Below are 16,289 nucleotides of genomic sequence, written 5' to 3' on the forward strand. Positions count from 1 at the left end.
GAGAGAGAGGGAGACGCAGAATCTGAAGTAGGCTCCAGGCTCCGAGCTGTCAGCATGGAGCCAGACACAGGGCTTGAACCCACAAACCGTGAGATCATGACCTGAGCGGAAGTCGGACACTCAACTGACTGAGTCACCCAAGTGCCCCTTCTGGCCATATATCTTAAAGCCTTTAAGGAGTCAGTTGAAAAAGAACTCACCTCCTAAATCTTTTCTCATGAGTCAGCCCCCTGTATTCTTCCCCCACTGCTCCCCTACGTTAGTCATCCCTCAACTCCCCTGAAATCTGTGGTCCACCACTAGATGGTCTTTAAACATGCACAGTTCTCCCAGTGTTTAACACTTGCAGCAACTCAGTGTCCCCCAAGCACCTCTTCCCACCCTCTTGTGGCCCCAGAAATAGCATGGTATTTCTGTAATTATAATACTGTACCGTGTGTGTGTGTGTGTGTGTGTGCACGCATGCGTGAATGTGTGTTGGCATTTGCATAAAAAACAATTTTTAAAAAAGGAACAAAAACTGGAGAGTTTTGCATTTTGGCGGGTTTTTTTTTTTTTTGTATTTGCGCAGACCATTTTAGGATTTTCAGTCTCAACAAAACACTATTAAAACGAAGAATCTAGTAAAATATTTGTGCATGTACTGCTAAACAATTCTAGCAATTTTATTAAGCAATACCTTTATTATTTTTTGAATATTCTTAACAGACTGGAACAAAACATTTTTTTTATTCAAAACAAAATATGCATACTGTACGCATGTCGCAGGGTTAAGTATGATGCAGAGATTAAAGTTTGTTTGAACAAAAACAAATGCCTGGGGGAATTTCATAGCTATAAAGTTAATAACTAAATTTTGTTCGCTACGAGGACCTTTTCTATGGTTTTCCTTCATCTCCCAGCTACACAGCAAACATATCTGAAGTGCACTTCCCAAGTGTAGTTAGAGTATAGGAAGGAATGTAAAGTGTTTTTTTTAATTATTTGTTTTGTTTGTTTGTTTTTTTAAAAACAGCCCTTATGAACTCTTCCTTCCACTGATTCTACTGTAAACTCATAAAAGCCTTTTTTAGAAAGCAAATTCATGTACACTCAGCAGGTGAAATGTTCCCACGAAAAGAAAAAATACAAACAGAGCGATCTGATTTCTTCTCTTTTTGTCAACTACCTAGAGCGTGTTCCAGTGACAGAGTTTTTGCACTTGAATGAAAATGGCTAACCTATTTGTTTTTTAAACAAGTTCTTCTTTTGTGATAATGCAGAATTGCATACACTTTATACCTGGAATAATTTAAAAATCATAGGTGGGGGAATACGGGGGTAAAATTGTATATATTCTGTATTCTGCCGGTGTTGGAGCATCTCTGCGGTCTCCTCCACGACCACAAAGGAGGAGAAAGAAACCCAGATTTGTGTCCTCAGTCCCTTTGCTGCCCTTGCAAGGGCCCGAGCGAGCCGAGACCCGCACGAGAGCCCGCCCGCAGTCCCGCAGGAGGGGCATCCAGCCGCGCCCGTCCTGACTCTGGGCGGGCTCGCGGCCACCTGACCACCCGCGACGGCGACGAGGGACGGGGCCTCGGGGGATGGGAGCTGGAGCAACGTAGTTCATGGTGGTTTTCTTTGCTTTTGTTTTGTTTTCAACATAAAAATGTGTTAACTGTCTGATTCCGCCTACCATGGAGAGCACTTGTTTATTCAGCTAAAAAGGAACCCCTTGCTCTGCTCCCGGCGGGGTCGGCGACAGCGGCCCGAGGACCGCGGAGCGTGCGCGCCCGCACTGCGGCTGCACAGACAGAAGCAAGCGATGTTGTCTGCTGGGGGCGGGGCTGGGGCTGAGAGGGGGCGGGGAGAGGGCGGGGCTGGCGGGGGCCTGGCGGGGCGGGGCCTGGGAAGAGGTTGGCGGGGGCGGGGCCTGGGAAGGGGCTGGAGGGGGGTGGGGCGGGGATGGGAAGGTTGGGGGAAGGGGATTGGGGAGTGGGGGGTGGGAATGGGATGATTGGGGGCAGGCATGGGATAGGGAGGGTTTTGGGGAGGGGACTTGGAGCGGCTGGGGATGGGAGGGGGCGGGGAAGGCAGTCGCTTTCGGAAGCGGGAGGGAAGAGTTAGGGGGTTTTTTATTTTTATTTTTTGTTGTTTTCTTTTTTTTGTCTTTTTTTATTTTTTTATGATTTTTTTTGTTGTTGTTGTATTTTGCTATATACCGCGAGGTCATAGCAATCATTCCGCTAATAGAAACTGACAGGACATAGAGACAGAACTATCTGATGAACACACACAATGACTAGAAATATATATATAGAGAGAGAGAGAGAGAGAAAGAGAGAAAGAGACAGTGAAGACTTAGTTTACCTCTGAGAAACCATCCCCAAAAAATAAATCCTGTATTAACAAGTGCAAAAAAATAAAAGAACAAATAAACCCAAAATCAAAGGAAAGCAAATAAAACCTCCAAACATTAAAACACAGTGTATAAAATGGTGTGAGAAATTTAAGTCACTTTACAGCCTTTTAGTCAATAAAAAGCTGTGTTTGTGTCCTCGTTTGGATCCAGGCCCATCTTCTGAGATTTTACCCTAAAGGCCCTGCGAGAAGCGGTTGGAGGGTAAAAGCACCCAGTGTGTCCGAGCGGCAGCGGGCGGGTGCTGGGTGCGCCCTGGCGGGGCCCTGGTGGCCCTGGTGGCCCTGGGGTGGCCCTCCCGGCTACTCCTCGCGCGCCGAGCTGTCTTCCAGCGCGTTGATGCCCCCTACGCTCAGCGCCGTGCTGTTCTGCGCCGCGGAGGCCGTGAGCACTGTGTGCAGGAGAATCAGTACGAGCACACACAGTTTGAGTCTGCTGTTGCACAGTCTGGTTGCTGATGACACTGTGAGTGACGTCCTGTGACAGGGGCCGCTGGTCCCCACCGTCCCTCTGGAGGGCTTGCTGGGGCGCTCTTCTCTCCTGACATCACAGCATTCGGGTTCATCATTGGTTAGGAAGGTTTCGTAGAGCCCTGGAGGGTGAAGACAGGACAGGGCCCGGTTAAAAGGCGCCAAGAGCCACGGGCAGGAGCTCACACAGTACAGTGAAGCTGTTACTCTAACGTTCTGATCCACAAAATCTTACAGGCAGTTAAGCATTTTGTAAAGGAAAGGCAAGTCAATGCAATGTGGACACATAGTCAACCGGTACTTTTAAGTTCCTCACTGCGCTCTTTTTACATTCCCGGAGGCCACACCAGGGAAGCTCTGGGTTGTGATGAATACAGAGTGAAAGGTTCCATTAGGTCCAAAATCAGAACCTGAGGTTCTGGATCAGCTTGGTGACCAAGGCTGTACAACCATCCTTTTTCTTTAGAAGGAATGCGATTAACTGATGTAACAGGTAAAGTAACAGTGACTACTTGTGCTAAGAGAAACAACCGAACAATTGTAACATCACAGCTCTAGGAACCAGCTTTAGTAATCATTCCTCTCGACCTCACCCTGTCCTTAGCTCGCCTTCTTGGTGAATGGGCAGAGCGTTCTAAGCATCCAATGGGGACATTTCCGTTGGATTTATTTTGTAAATATTGTTCTTTTTCTTCCATTCGCTGTTCTACTGCAGAAGACCTATCTTATGCCTGGACCATTGCAGGAAGAGGCTCTCTGTTGTTCTATTTCCAACCTCCCCTGCCTTTCCAGGAATGCCTGCCCCCTCTCTTTTATCCTCCTCCCGGAATCTCTTCTCTTCCTCCCTTCTCCTTTCCCTGCTTCCTCTATAATAATGCATTGTTCTTATTTTTAAATTGATACATGGATATTTTAGAAACTTACAAATTGGTGAAAAGAATAAAATACTTGGCTACCTCTAATCTTTCCAATCTTGTTTCTTGCTCTGTTATATATAATTTTGTTAAGTAGCTACAGAACCCATTTTGTATCTTTTTTTTTTTTACCTGACGGCAACATTTTCGCAAGAGTGTTAGCAAAAACTTTCTACACAGATTTTATTATACTATCCTCAAGCTTGAAACTTTAAAAGCGAGGACAGAGTAGTTACAAGGATTAAATCAAGATTTTGTATGTAAAGAGCTTGGCTTAGTGCCTAGTATACAGAAGCATGAAAAATTTGGCTCCTCTTCATAATAATAGCTAGTAGTAGTGTCTCATTGTCTCCACCTAACTAATACAATCTAAAATACCTTTTCCCATCTCTGCAGACTCATTGGCCAATGTTCCAGACAGCCTGAACTGCTGGTTCTTCCAGAGCACACGATACCTTCACCACTTCTCAAGCTGCTTTTTCTTCCTGGACTTTTTTCCATCAACTCATAGACCTTACTCTCATTTATCTTCAAGTTCAGCTTTCCTGACATTGCCTGTGTGAAGTCTATACTCTCTCCTGGGCTGCTAGTGTATTGTGCGGAACTCTTCAATTGTTATCTGTCCTTTTCACCGTAATTGCTAGTTTTATGTCAATTTCCTTATTCATCTGTCACCTTAAAAGCAGGAACTATGTATTTCAGCTTTGTGTTCCCACTATGTAAGAATGCCTGAACAAAACAGATACTTAACAAGCACTTATTACATGAATAAACTCAATACATATTTGTTTAATTAAAAATCTATTAAATAAGATATTATACACTGCAACCTTCAGTTTCTTTTAAAGAAATGACCAAGATATCCTTATAATGATGCTTACAATATTCATTTCTTCTTAGGCATTCAAAGGTAAACTTCACCTTCTCCTAGATAGAATACGGAAAAAAAACTGAATTAATGAGGTCTGCATCTCCGACATTTTTATTGTATGATATTTTCTTTTTTCAAATAAGATACCTCACTAGTAGACTAATCATTTATTGAAGTATACATTTTCCAAATTATATTCTACAAAAAAAGAGAGTTTATAGTTAAGATTATAAGAATAGAAATCTAAAGTTCATTTAGATCAACATTTTAGAAAGTTAATAGTGAGAATATATATATTTGACAATTTCATCCAAATAAGAAGCTCTTCCAAATGTGTTCAGAAGCTAGTTTACTGATGTATAACTAAAGTCAATTCAGAAAGAATAAGGCAGTTCATTTAGGCCAATAAATGTACTATTCTGCTTGACTGATAAAATTCACACTTTCTTTCCCCCTTGTCCATCCTTTTATAGGATTTTTTCAGAGTTATACATGCATATATATATTAATAATCAAATAATTCCACAAGATATTTAAACAAAAAAATTCTTCCACCTCCCCCAGCCCCAATTTTTCCTTCTCAGAGACAAATACTTGAGCCTCTTTCTGCTGTTTCTGTATTTAGCTACATTTCTGGAAATAACCTGTTTTATGCTTTTCTTGATTTTTATCTTTTTATCTTTATAGACCTCCCCCTAGGGCACTTGAGGATAAAATACTCATTTTTCAGTCCATAGGCACCTCCCACTCTAAGTTCAGCATGCTTCCCTGTATTACGACGTTGTCAAAACAAGTCTTAACTCAGACATGCAGTCACCTGGAGATCTCCGTCCCTCGCCATTCTGGTTTTCCAAGAGCTAATCATTATCTAACAGTTTCCTACGTACTCACGACTTCAACCCCAAATCCCTCCCAGTTGTTTCGGCAGAATGGGGATGTTCTATCAGCTTTATCTCCCGGAGTCTTTCACGATCTGGACCTGTTGCTTTTATGCCTGGCGCACAGCCACCAGCCTGACAGCCTCAATGAACGACCCCCTGGGGACACCTGCAGCTTCTGTCCTGTGGCTCTCCTATTGAGGAATAGCTCCTATGTCCTTTCTGGGTTTGGTGGACCAAGGTAGTATCTTCGTAAGGAAAAGCTCCTGGGAGCAAATTTCTGAGATGCCGCATGCCTAAAAATGTGTTTATTCTACCTCATATTTAATTTCTTGTTTGGCTGAGCACGTAATTCTAGTTCAGAAATTCTTATCCTCCAGATTTCTTTCTGTGCATGACACCCATCTTCAGTTGTTGGGCTTCTGGACCCCGCCTTTTAGTTTTATTTTATTTTTTAATGTTTATTTATTTTTGAGAGAGAGAGAGAGGGAGGGGCAGAGAGAGAGAGAGAGAGAGAGACAGAGGATCCCAAGCAGGCTGTTCACACTCAGTGCGGAGACTGCTGTGGGGCTCGAACTCACGAACTGTGAGATCATGACCTGAGCCAAAGTCAGATGCTTAAGTCAGACCGCTTAACCGACTGAGCTACCCAGGCGCCCCTGGGCCCTGCCTTTGAATTCTCTTATCTCATTTCTCTTTATGCCACTGCATCTCTTTGCTCTACTTTCTGGAGGATTTGGGGACTTTTCTTGTGTAATGATATTATTGAGGTTTTTTTTTTTTTCTATCACATTTTAATTTCCAAGAGTTCTTTCACGTACTCCGAATGTTGTTGTTGTTTTGTTTTGAACTGACTGGTCTCATTTCACAGTTGCAATATATTCTTTCATCGTGGAGAGATTTGCAGAGCTTTTATTTGCCACGTTTTATTTCCTCCCTGCAGGGGCCCTGTTTTCTTCAAGTCATTTTTTTCTTCTTGGTTTGTTCATCTCTTATTTTTTACGCGAGAAGCCTGTGCGTTCTGGATCCAATGTCTGCAGGAGAAAGTATTGCAATGGAGCACCTAAGCAAGGTTGTGAGTGGCCTGGGAAGGGGACCTGCCTGAACTGTTTACATGGAGAAGTTTGTACATTTCTTTGGATCAGATTTCCCAGAAAACATGCGGCCTATTTGTCCAGGAGAGCAAAAGCTCTTTGAACCTTATCCATCCTTCCATCCTTTCGGATTTATGCCTAAAAACAATTTCTTTTCTGTTGGGTCTGCCTAGAAAACATCACTGTACTTTTCTGTATCTCGTTCTGCTCTGTTCCATCTCTGATTCATTCCCCCAGCTAGAATAATACCGGCAGGTGGATCCAGAAACCGTCTCTCGGCCCCTGGGCATCTGCCTTCGATCATCAGGGCATCTGTGAAGGGCCATTCCAGCTCCAGATACTGTCCCTCTGAGAATCCTGCTTCCCTGACCCCCTGGCAGGTGCACTTCCGGGATCAACCACCTGCTTCCTGGGAAACAGACATGCTTCCTGGGAAACCTACCCCCAGCGGCTGAGTCTAACACATCGTTCAAGGGACTACCAGAACTTATTTCCAGATGAAAATAATTCATTTCTCATGCAATAATTTCATTGCACAAATGAAATTCATTGCACGTTATATATATTAGATGAGGAAATGAATTTCATTGCACACTATATATATTAGAAAGGGAAAAGGTTACGAAAGGGAAAAGGGAAAGGGTTACGAAAGGGAAAAGGGAAATTTTCAGTGAATGAAATGTTCTGATACATTTTGCTTACAAAATACTCTATTTGAAATCTCTAATGAATCATTAGCTGCCATTTGGCATTAAGTAATAATAATAATAATAGGAATTACTATTCTATCTTATAGTACCAGCCTCATGGAGTTTTTTTGGAGAATTAAATAATATACACAAATTGCTTAGAATGGTGCCTGCAGATAGTAAAATCTCACATAATAATTATTGCTATTGTAAGTTGGGACAAAGAATAGAATCAGATTTATTATGGTCGAGGGGAGACGCCTGGGTAGCTCAGTCGGTTAAGCGTCTGACTTTGGCTCAGGTCATGATCTCATAGTTCATGGGTTTAAGTCCCACATTAGGTTCTGTGCTGACACCTCAGAGTCTGGAGCCTGCCTCCCATTCTGTGTCTCCCTCTCTCTCTGCCCCTCCCCCGCTCTCGTTCTGTCTCCCTCTCTCTCTCTCTCTCTGTCTCTCAAAAATAAACATTAACAAATTTTAAAAAGGTTAAGGGCACCTGGGTGGCTCAGTCGGTTGAGCGTCTGACTTTGGCTCAGGTCATGAGCTCACAGCTCCTGATTTTGAGCCCCGCGTCGGGCTCCGTGCTGACAGCTCAGAGCCTGGAGCCTGCTTTGGATTCTGTGTTCCCCTCTCTCTCTGCCCCTAACCCACTCGCATTCTGTCTCTGTCTCTCTCAAAAATAAATAAACATTAAAACAAAATTTTTAAAAAAGATTAAAAAAAGAATTTATTATGAGAAAAGACTTTAAAAAACATCCAATTCAAATTCTTTTTCTGTTTTCAGTTGGTCTGAACCACTCATGGAAGACCCTTATTTTTAATAGCTCAAAACAATTATTCTAGTGTAGTCATTACAAATATTATCTAAGTACAGGAATGTCAGATGTTCTAAGGAAATGGTGAAAATAAACACATGATAATATTTAAATATAATCCTTCATTATCTCAGTAATTTACCTTTCACCACCTTTAAGTCCAGAAATATATGTCTATTAAAATATCTGAACAAGTAATATGCTTAATATTTTTCTGAATGCAAAAGTTTAAGAAAGAGTAAAGTAAAAAGAAGGGGAGGGAATCACCCCAAATCCGACTTCATTAGGATGAATGAAGAAACAAGAAGAAACTGCTGCATTTGTTTTCCCAAATGTTTATTCATACAGACACATATATTCACACAAAAGTGTGCATGTAATTTATAGATCTCACATGTGAGTAAGATTCTATTCAGCATGTGTGACTGCACATTGTTAATCTTTATTTGGTTTGGTAGGAATGATTTTAAACTTTGTGTATATTACTAAGTGAGATCATATATGTAATATACACACAATATATATGTGTATTCTATATACATAATTACGGAGTTTTAGAAACTCTAGTTTGGAATCTAAAAAACTTTCTGGATACCAGCTTTTCTTCAAGGTAATTTGCATAATTTTACAGTTTCTTTTATGGCTATCAATCTGTGAAGGTTTTTTGTCAAGTCTGATCATTCATATTTCTCTAAAAATAGCTTGTCTTATGGATAGTTTTACATGTATTAATGCAGAGTTATGCATATTTTAAGACTAGGTTTCTATATCTTCTTTATTGTTAATACTCTATTTCATCTTTTTTTTTTTTGTCCCTGATAAGACTTGAAAGATTTTTTTTGCCCACTTTCCTTTGCATGATCAGAGATACAGGTCTTGAAATAATGGATATGTTCTGATATTTATTCTGTTTGCTAATGCATCAATTTCTTATGTTATTTCCTTCTTCATCCTTTGTTCAATCTTCTTTTATTATCCCCCTTCTAACCATATTGAATTGAATGCTACTTTACTCGTTCGAATTCATGTTTTTCCTTAATAAGTTAGTTATTGCTTTAAATTTTCCTCTGAGAATAGCTTTAGCCAATTCTTTCATGTTTTAATTTGCCGCGATTTTACATTTTCTGTAACCGTAATGTACATTTCCTTTTATTTAAAAAAAAAAATTTTTTTTTAACGTTTATTTATTTTTGAGACAGAGAGAGACAGAGCATGAACGGGGGAGGGGCAGAGAGAGAGGGAGACACAGAATCGGAAGCAGGCTCCAGGCTCTGAGCCATCAGCCCAGAGCCTGACGCGGGGCTCGAACTCACGGACCCCGAGATCGTGACCTGAGCCGAAGTCAGACGCTTAACAGGCTGAGTCCCCCAGGCGCCCCAACATTTCCTTTTATATCTAAGTGACTTAAAAGAGTGTTTGATGGCTTTTTAAAAATGTCAGCTGATACCTTTTCAAAACTAATTTTGTCACTAACGTCAAGTTTTATTTACCTTAGTTTCAAGAACGTGGCCTTTAAAAAAGTTCTTTTTCTCAGAGAGCTGGGTGGCTCAGGCGGTTAAGCATAAGACTCTTGATTTCCACTCAGGTTATGACCCATGAGTGCCCGACATCCAGCCCAGCCTCAGGCCATGTGCTGACAGTGCAGAGCCTGCTTGGGATTCTCTCTCTCCCTCTCTGTCTGTCCCTCCCCCTCACTTTTGTGCACCCTTTCTGCCTCTCACAAAATAAATACATATACTTAAGAAATTTGATTTTCTCTAATTATTTTCTTTGTGGTTTTTCTTTGCATTATGTAAAACTATTATCTTGCTATTTTTTGCAAATATTAACATTGCTAACAATGCTTAGTCTCTCTGTTTATATATTTTTTGCCTATTAGAACGTCACCCACCGAGAAATGTGTCTTCTACAACTGTTTCTAACGATTTTGCTTTTTATACATTTGGCTATTATGTCAGCCACAGACATATGTATGTCAGGTACAGAAAATTCATAAATCTTCACATTTTTCACTAGACATTTACTATAAATCAAGAAAACATGACACTTTGTTAGTTTATTTTTGGTGAAGTTTTATTGTTGTTTATATTCCTCTTGTCGTATAGAGCATATTTTGTCTGGTATTAATGTAAACTCCATGCGTATTAGCATCCATGCAGATACATCATCTGATATACCTTTGTCCATTATTTTAATTTTTCTTGGTCTCTTTATATTTTCTCTCTACTGTGTTCTACATGTAAGTTTCACAATGATTGAAAAGGGGAGTTTAACCCATTTACATTTATTGTCGGATCTACACTGCTTGGTCTTGCTTTTATCATCATATAATAATATTTCCAAACATTTAAAATTGTTTTTTACCACTCCCTTTGCTTTCTATCATTTTCTGTGTGAGCATATTTAAATGCTATTTTTTTCATAATTTGTTAAATGCTGGCTGTTATTAATTCTACTTGAACTTTAGCTTTTAAAAAACCATACACACTTGAACTTAGATTTGTCTAATTACCAGTATCACTGATAAGGAGGTTAACAAAATTCTGTTTCTTCCATCTCCTCATTCTGTATCATTTTTTGGCTACCATCAGATGTCTTAAACTCAGTTATTATCAAATTACTCATATTTTATATTTTCTCACCTAGTAACTATTATTTAAAAAGTTTTTTTAATGTTTATTTATTTTTGAGAGAGAGAGACAGAGACAGAGTGTGAGTGGGGGAAAGGCAGAGAGAGAGGGAGACACAGAATCCGAAGCCGGCCCCAGGCTCTGAGCTGTCAGCACAGAGCCCGACGTGGGGCTCAAACTTACGAGCCATGACCTGAACTGAAGTCGGTCACTCAACCCACTGAGCCACCCAGGTGTCCCTCACGTAGTAATTATTAATAATGTTTGCATATTGCTTTATATCTATCTTATTCAGGGATTATGTGGTTGCAATTAGGAGAATCCCAGAGGAGCTAATTTGGGTGAAAAAACGAAAAGAACAAGAACAGGTGGCGGGAGTAATACTGGAAAAATTCAAGCCTATTTCATGAACTGCAAGGCTGAACCAGGCAGCGTGAACAACAAATCACGGGATTACTGTGGCCATCAGAGAGGGACGTGCCCTCCCCCTGGTGGAGGTGAGCACTGTAACCCATATGCCTGGATTTCCCCCTGCACACCTCCCCCGGCAGGCGGGCTGGGCTGCCTTTTCATGCATGTGGTCACACAGGACCCCAGCATTTTGTTCTCTCAGTACAGTGCCATTGGGGAGTGACAGGGATTGTGGGCTTTTCGTGACACACTCCTGGGGAGGCAAATCCACGGGACTTGTTTCTCTCATCCGCGCGGGACCAACCAGCCACACGCTAGAGAGAGATTCCCGCAGAACAGATGCAGCCTTGGATACCGGTCCAGTCTTTTTGAAAGAGAAATGTGACGTCCAGTGGTCAAAGACATATTTTCCCCTGGAGCCTTCCCCTGGAGCCCCTTCATTCTCAGAACTCGGGACTGTTTGGAATTTAATCTAATTTCTAAAATTTTGCCAGAATGGAGAGAATCGCTTTCACCTGCCCATAGGATTGTCCTCAAGCTCAGGCAAGATATTTCCTGCCATTTCTTTGTTTCTTTTCTCGGTTTTATGTTTTGTATGTTTTCAACTTATCACATCCCCTGTCTCCATTTCTATACCGCAGGTTTCCACCTTGGACCTGGCCCCTACATTCTTCATGCTTGTCCCTCCCTTTTGTTTATTCCGATTTCTAGATGGTTGATGCAATACATCTAGCATGTGTTTGCAAGTTTTCTTTGTTGCCCTACAATATTTCCTTTTTAAAATCTAAGCCCAGTGTTATGGTTGCCTGCTTCCCAGCCCAATTCCCTTTCCACTCTTCTCCTCTTGTCTTAAAGTTTCTGTATGTTCTTGAAGGTTATTGAGTAGATGCTGTGTAAAATTACCCTGGGGTAACTTCTCTCCAATACGTGCTGTAGCATTCTGCTTCTCAACTTCCTGCTTTCATGTAAAGCATATTTTATGAGATTCCATATTTTGTTTTCTGTGTGACAAAGGTTGAACCCAGTCCTCCGCAGAGATATTAAAGACCTAGAACCTAGTACCACAGAATGTGACCTGATTCGGAGAGAGGATCTTCAGAGACTTAATCAAGAGGAGGTCACTATGGGATACCTAATCCAATATGATCTGTGTCCATATATTAAAAATTAAAAGAAAAAGGAAATTGGACACAGAGACAGACATAGACAGAGGGAACATTGTGAACAGACACAGGGAGTAGGTTGGGTGGACAAGTGATGTATCTATGAGCCAAGGAATACCAAAGTCGCCGGCAAACCCCCAGAAGCTAGGTAACAAGTGTGGAACAGACTGTCCCTCGCATCCCTCAGAAGGAACCAACCCTCCCAACACCTTGATCTCAGATGTCCAGCCTCCAAAATTGTGACACATTTTTCTTACAACAGCCCTGGGAAATAATATTCTGTATATTTCTCTTTTAACAGTGATGTGTCAAAACAGCTCGAGTGACTTTATTACTTACTTGGTTTGACATCTCAATCCCCACCCCCACCCCCACCAAGGATGGTTAGAAGTGCAGTTAGGGATCCAGTGCTCTGGGTAGCCCTTCCCAAGTTAGTTTCATTCACCTGAATCTTCTCTGTGCTGTATTACGATACTCATGTGACCCACACCTCTTTTACCGACGCTCTCGTGCTGCACTGGAGAGGAAGCCCATGCTTTGCCTTGGGGACCTTGCACGGCTGTCGAGAATGTCTCTGGTCAGCCGGCCCTGACCGCAGGAAGTCTGGGAGAATGCTTGCCAGCTCTCTCTCAACTCGCCCTTATCCGTAAACCATTTTCCTCCAAGCGAGTACTTGTGGGATCACAGGTCTCAATTCTTGCAGGGGAGCCCCCGGCATGCTCTAATGTGATCTGATTTCCATTCTTCTTGAAGAAATGGCTCAGTCTCTTGCACGTGGATGGGCCCTTTCTGATGACCTGGAGTTTTCACGTTCCCTTGGTTATTTTACTGGAGTCAGAAGTGGGACAGTCGGATGCTTCTGTTTACTTGGCCATTTGCTGTCTGCCCCCCCCAATAGGAATTGTTAAAGGTAGTAAGGATAAGACCACATGATAACCTTTTACTAATACCCACCTAAGAGAGTTTATCTGGAATGCATTTTCATAATAAAAAAATAAATATTTTGGAAATAAACTGGCAATAATGGCAATGAGAAAATTATTACATGTGCATGGAAATAAAAATGCTCGAATAACATCAGAAAGCAAACATTACCTTTTTTTAACATTTTTTATTTTTTTTTCAACGTTTATTTATTTTTGGGACAGAGAGAGACAGAGCATGAACGGGGGAGGGGCAGAGAGAGAGGGAGACACAGAATCGGAAACAGGCTCCAGGCTCCGAGCCATCAGCCCAGAGCCTGACGCGGGGCTCGAACTCACGGACCATGAGATCGCGACCTGGCTGAAGTCGGACGCTTAACCGACTGCGCCACCCAGGCGCCCCACCTTTTTTTAACATTTTTTAAAATGTTTTTATTTATTTTTGAGACAGAGAGAGACAGAGCATGAGCAGGGGAGGGGCAGAGAAAGAGGGAGACACAGAATCCAAAGCAGGTTCCAGGCTCTGAGCTGTCAGCACAGAGCTCGACGTGGGCCTCGAACTCATGGACTGAGATCATGACCTGAGCCGAAGTCGGACGCTTAACCGACTGAGCCACCCGGGGTCCCCAAAACATCATTACCGTTCTTTCTCTTTGATCCTAATACTCTTCTCCAGGGAAAACACTTTGGATGGATTCTGTTTCCACATTTTTGTTTGCTTTTATGTTGGGAGTGATTATCTTCAGAAGTCTACACAACAAATCCCTTCACCTATATCTTAATCCAGTGATTTAGACCCACTAAGAAAGCTGTATCACTATAGTTCTCTCCTCCCCCAGTGATCCCTACATGTGGCCAATCACTGCTTTTCTCTAAAAATACAATGACATTTCCCTATGTGTTTGTGCTCTGTATGCTAAGAGCACACAGCGCTCTTCAATATTCAATATTTTGAATATTGAAAGTAAAATAAAGTACATCCTTAGCGTTCGTTTAATCCCACTTCATTACAATATTACTGAAGATAGTTTAAACATCAGGCAAAACAGATTCTCACTTTTATGCTTCATCAATTCATAAAAATCATGAAAATTTTAGATAGCTTTGTATGTGACTCGTGATTCTCTTGCACATTTTCCCCGAGTTCCAATTGTCTTTCATGTTTCATATAATCAGGAAAATATTCTACATTCTTCCCTGTATCGCTAACTCATCCAGCCTCATAATCATACCCGTCTCGATGTTCTAATACAAACTTTTTTTTAAAATTTTTTGTGGCACAGATATCATCTTACCATTTATTTTTCACTATACCACCCGCATTAAGATCCTACATTATCTTCTTTGCTGTGCCCTTGTTTCACTAGAGTAAAACTTCAATTTATGTTTCGGCTAGCACATGCGGAAGGTGAACTTTCATGAGTACCCATATTTTTAAAAAATGTTTTTAAGTTTACTTATTTTGAGAGAGAGACCGAGCGACCCTCCGAGGGGGAGGGACGGAGAGAGAGAGGGAAAGAGAGAGAGAGAGAATTCTCAAGCAGGCTCCACACTGTCAGCACAGAACCCAACAAGGGGCTCAAACCCATGAACTGTGAGATCATGACCTGAGCTGAAACCAAGAGCCAGACGCTTAACTGACGGAGGCACCCAGGTGCCCCCATGCGTACACATATTTAATTTAAACAAATAAACTTCATTGTCGCATTTTGAAAGGTAGTTTCTCGGGTACAGATCCTAGATTCATAATCTTTGTCTTCTAATAACAGGAGGCATTACTTCACTGTATCTTAGCGCCCAGCGCTGTGGTGGAAATTCTGTGTGTGTTTCCTACTGACGTTGTTAACAGATCGCTACTTACTTACCAGCTAAACCAGCACACATTTCTTTATGCACAGTTCTGTGGGTCAGAGGTCTAGCGGGGCTGACTGGTTTCTCTACCCCCTGTTCACAAACCAAAATCAAGACACTGGCAGGGCTGAGTTCCTCTGCAGAGACTCTCGGGCAGAATTCACTTCTATGGCTATTCAGTCTGGTGGTTCCCTTTGCTTGTAGGGACCGGGGTCCTGATGTCCCTGTATACTGTTGACAGGGTAATTCTCAGTGTCCAGAGGACGTGGGTCCCCGCTTCTTGGCTCATGGCCCTTTTCTCCATCTTCAAAGCCAGTGATGACCCACAAAGTTCTGCTCATTCTTCCAATCTCTCTGGCTTCTCCTTTTTCGTCATCTCTTCTGCCTTTCGCACTGTCTCTGTCTGCCTTCTTCTGTGGTTTTCTGGGCTCAGGTGATCAGAATGGGTCCACCTAGATAATCCGGAATAATCCTCTATCTCCAGGTCCCTAATCTTATTCCTACCTGCAAAGTCTCTTCTGCCATGCAGTGTGTTCACGGGTTCTGAAGATTAGGTTAGGGGCATTTTTGGGGGGGGTGATGGTGGAGTGGGCCATTATTCAGTCTACCGCCCTGCCCTCTGGTTTCCAAAGATTCACATCCATGCCGCATGCAAACCACACCCTGAGGTTCCAAATGCCTCCCTCCAATACAACATCAACTCAAAGTGCAGAAATCTCTAAATCTTAGTTCAAAATCCCCGAATCCCATAGTCCAACCACCTAAATTAGGTATTGATGTGATTCTGGGTGTAATCCATCCTGGGACAAAATTCCTCTCTATCTGTGAAGCTAGAAAGCAAGTTATCTGCTCCCAACATACACTGGTGAGATAGGCAGAGGCCGGGAGTTATAGACACTCTGCCTCAGATAGGAAGAAAACAGAAGGAAAAGGGGGTCATCAGTCCAAAGCAGGTTCGAAGTCCAGCTGCACAAACGCCATTTGGTTTCCAGGCCTGGGAATAGTCGTGTGTGGTTCTCAGCTCCCCTCTGGGCACAGAACTCTGCCCTCTGACTCATCCTTCCTCTTTTATGATGAACACCACGTGTTTGCTGCTGAGAAGTTTCATTAGCACGTTTGGGGGGGGGGTCTGACACCCTTTCTTCCTTCCATCCTGTCTCTATCCTTTCCAGTCAAAGCTGG

The 16,289-nt window shown here is 42.1% G+C and overlaps 1 protein-coding gene across 1 annotated transcript in view; it reads right to left on the reverse strand.

The window, feature by feature from the left end:
* Positions 1–2,700: 2,700 nt before the first annotated feature.
* NALF1 (NALCN channel auxiliary factor 1) overlaps positions 2,701–16,289 on the reverse strand; it is a 624,230-nt gene continuing 610,641 nt past the window's right edge. The window contains exon 3 of the mRNA XM_047085964.1: positions 2,701–2,990. Coding sequence (XP_046941920.1) covers positions 2,701–2,990 — 290 coding nt within the window. The remainder of the gene's footprint in view (positions 2,991–16,289) is intronic.

The sequence above is a fragment of the Lynx rufus genome, unplaced genomic scaffold (assembly GCF_022079265.1).
Source record: "Lynx rufus isolate CCGP_SWC_20201006 ecotype Redwood Valley unplaced genomic scaffold, mLynRuf1.p SCAF_1, whole genome shotgun sequence".
Lineage (NCBI taxonomy): Eukaryota > Metazoa > Chordata > Mammalia > Carnivora > Felidae > Lynx > Lynx rufus.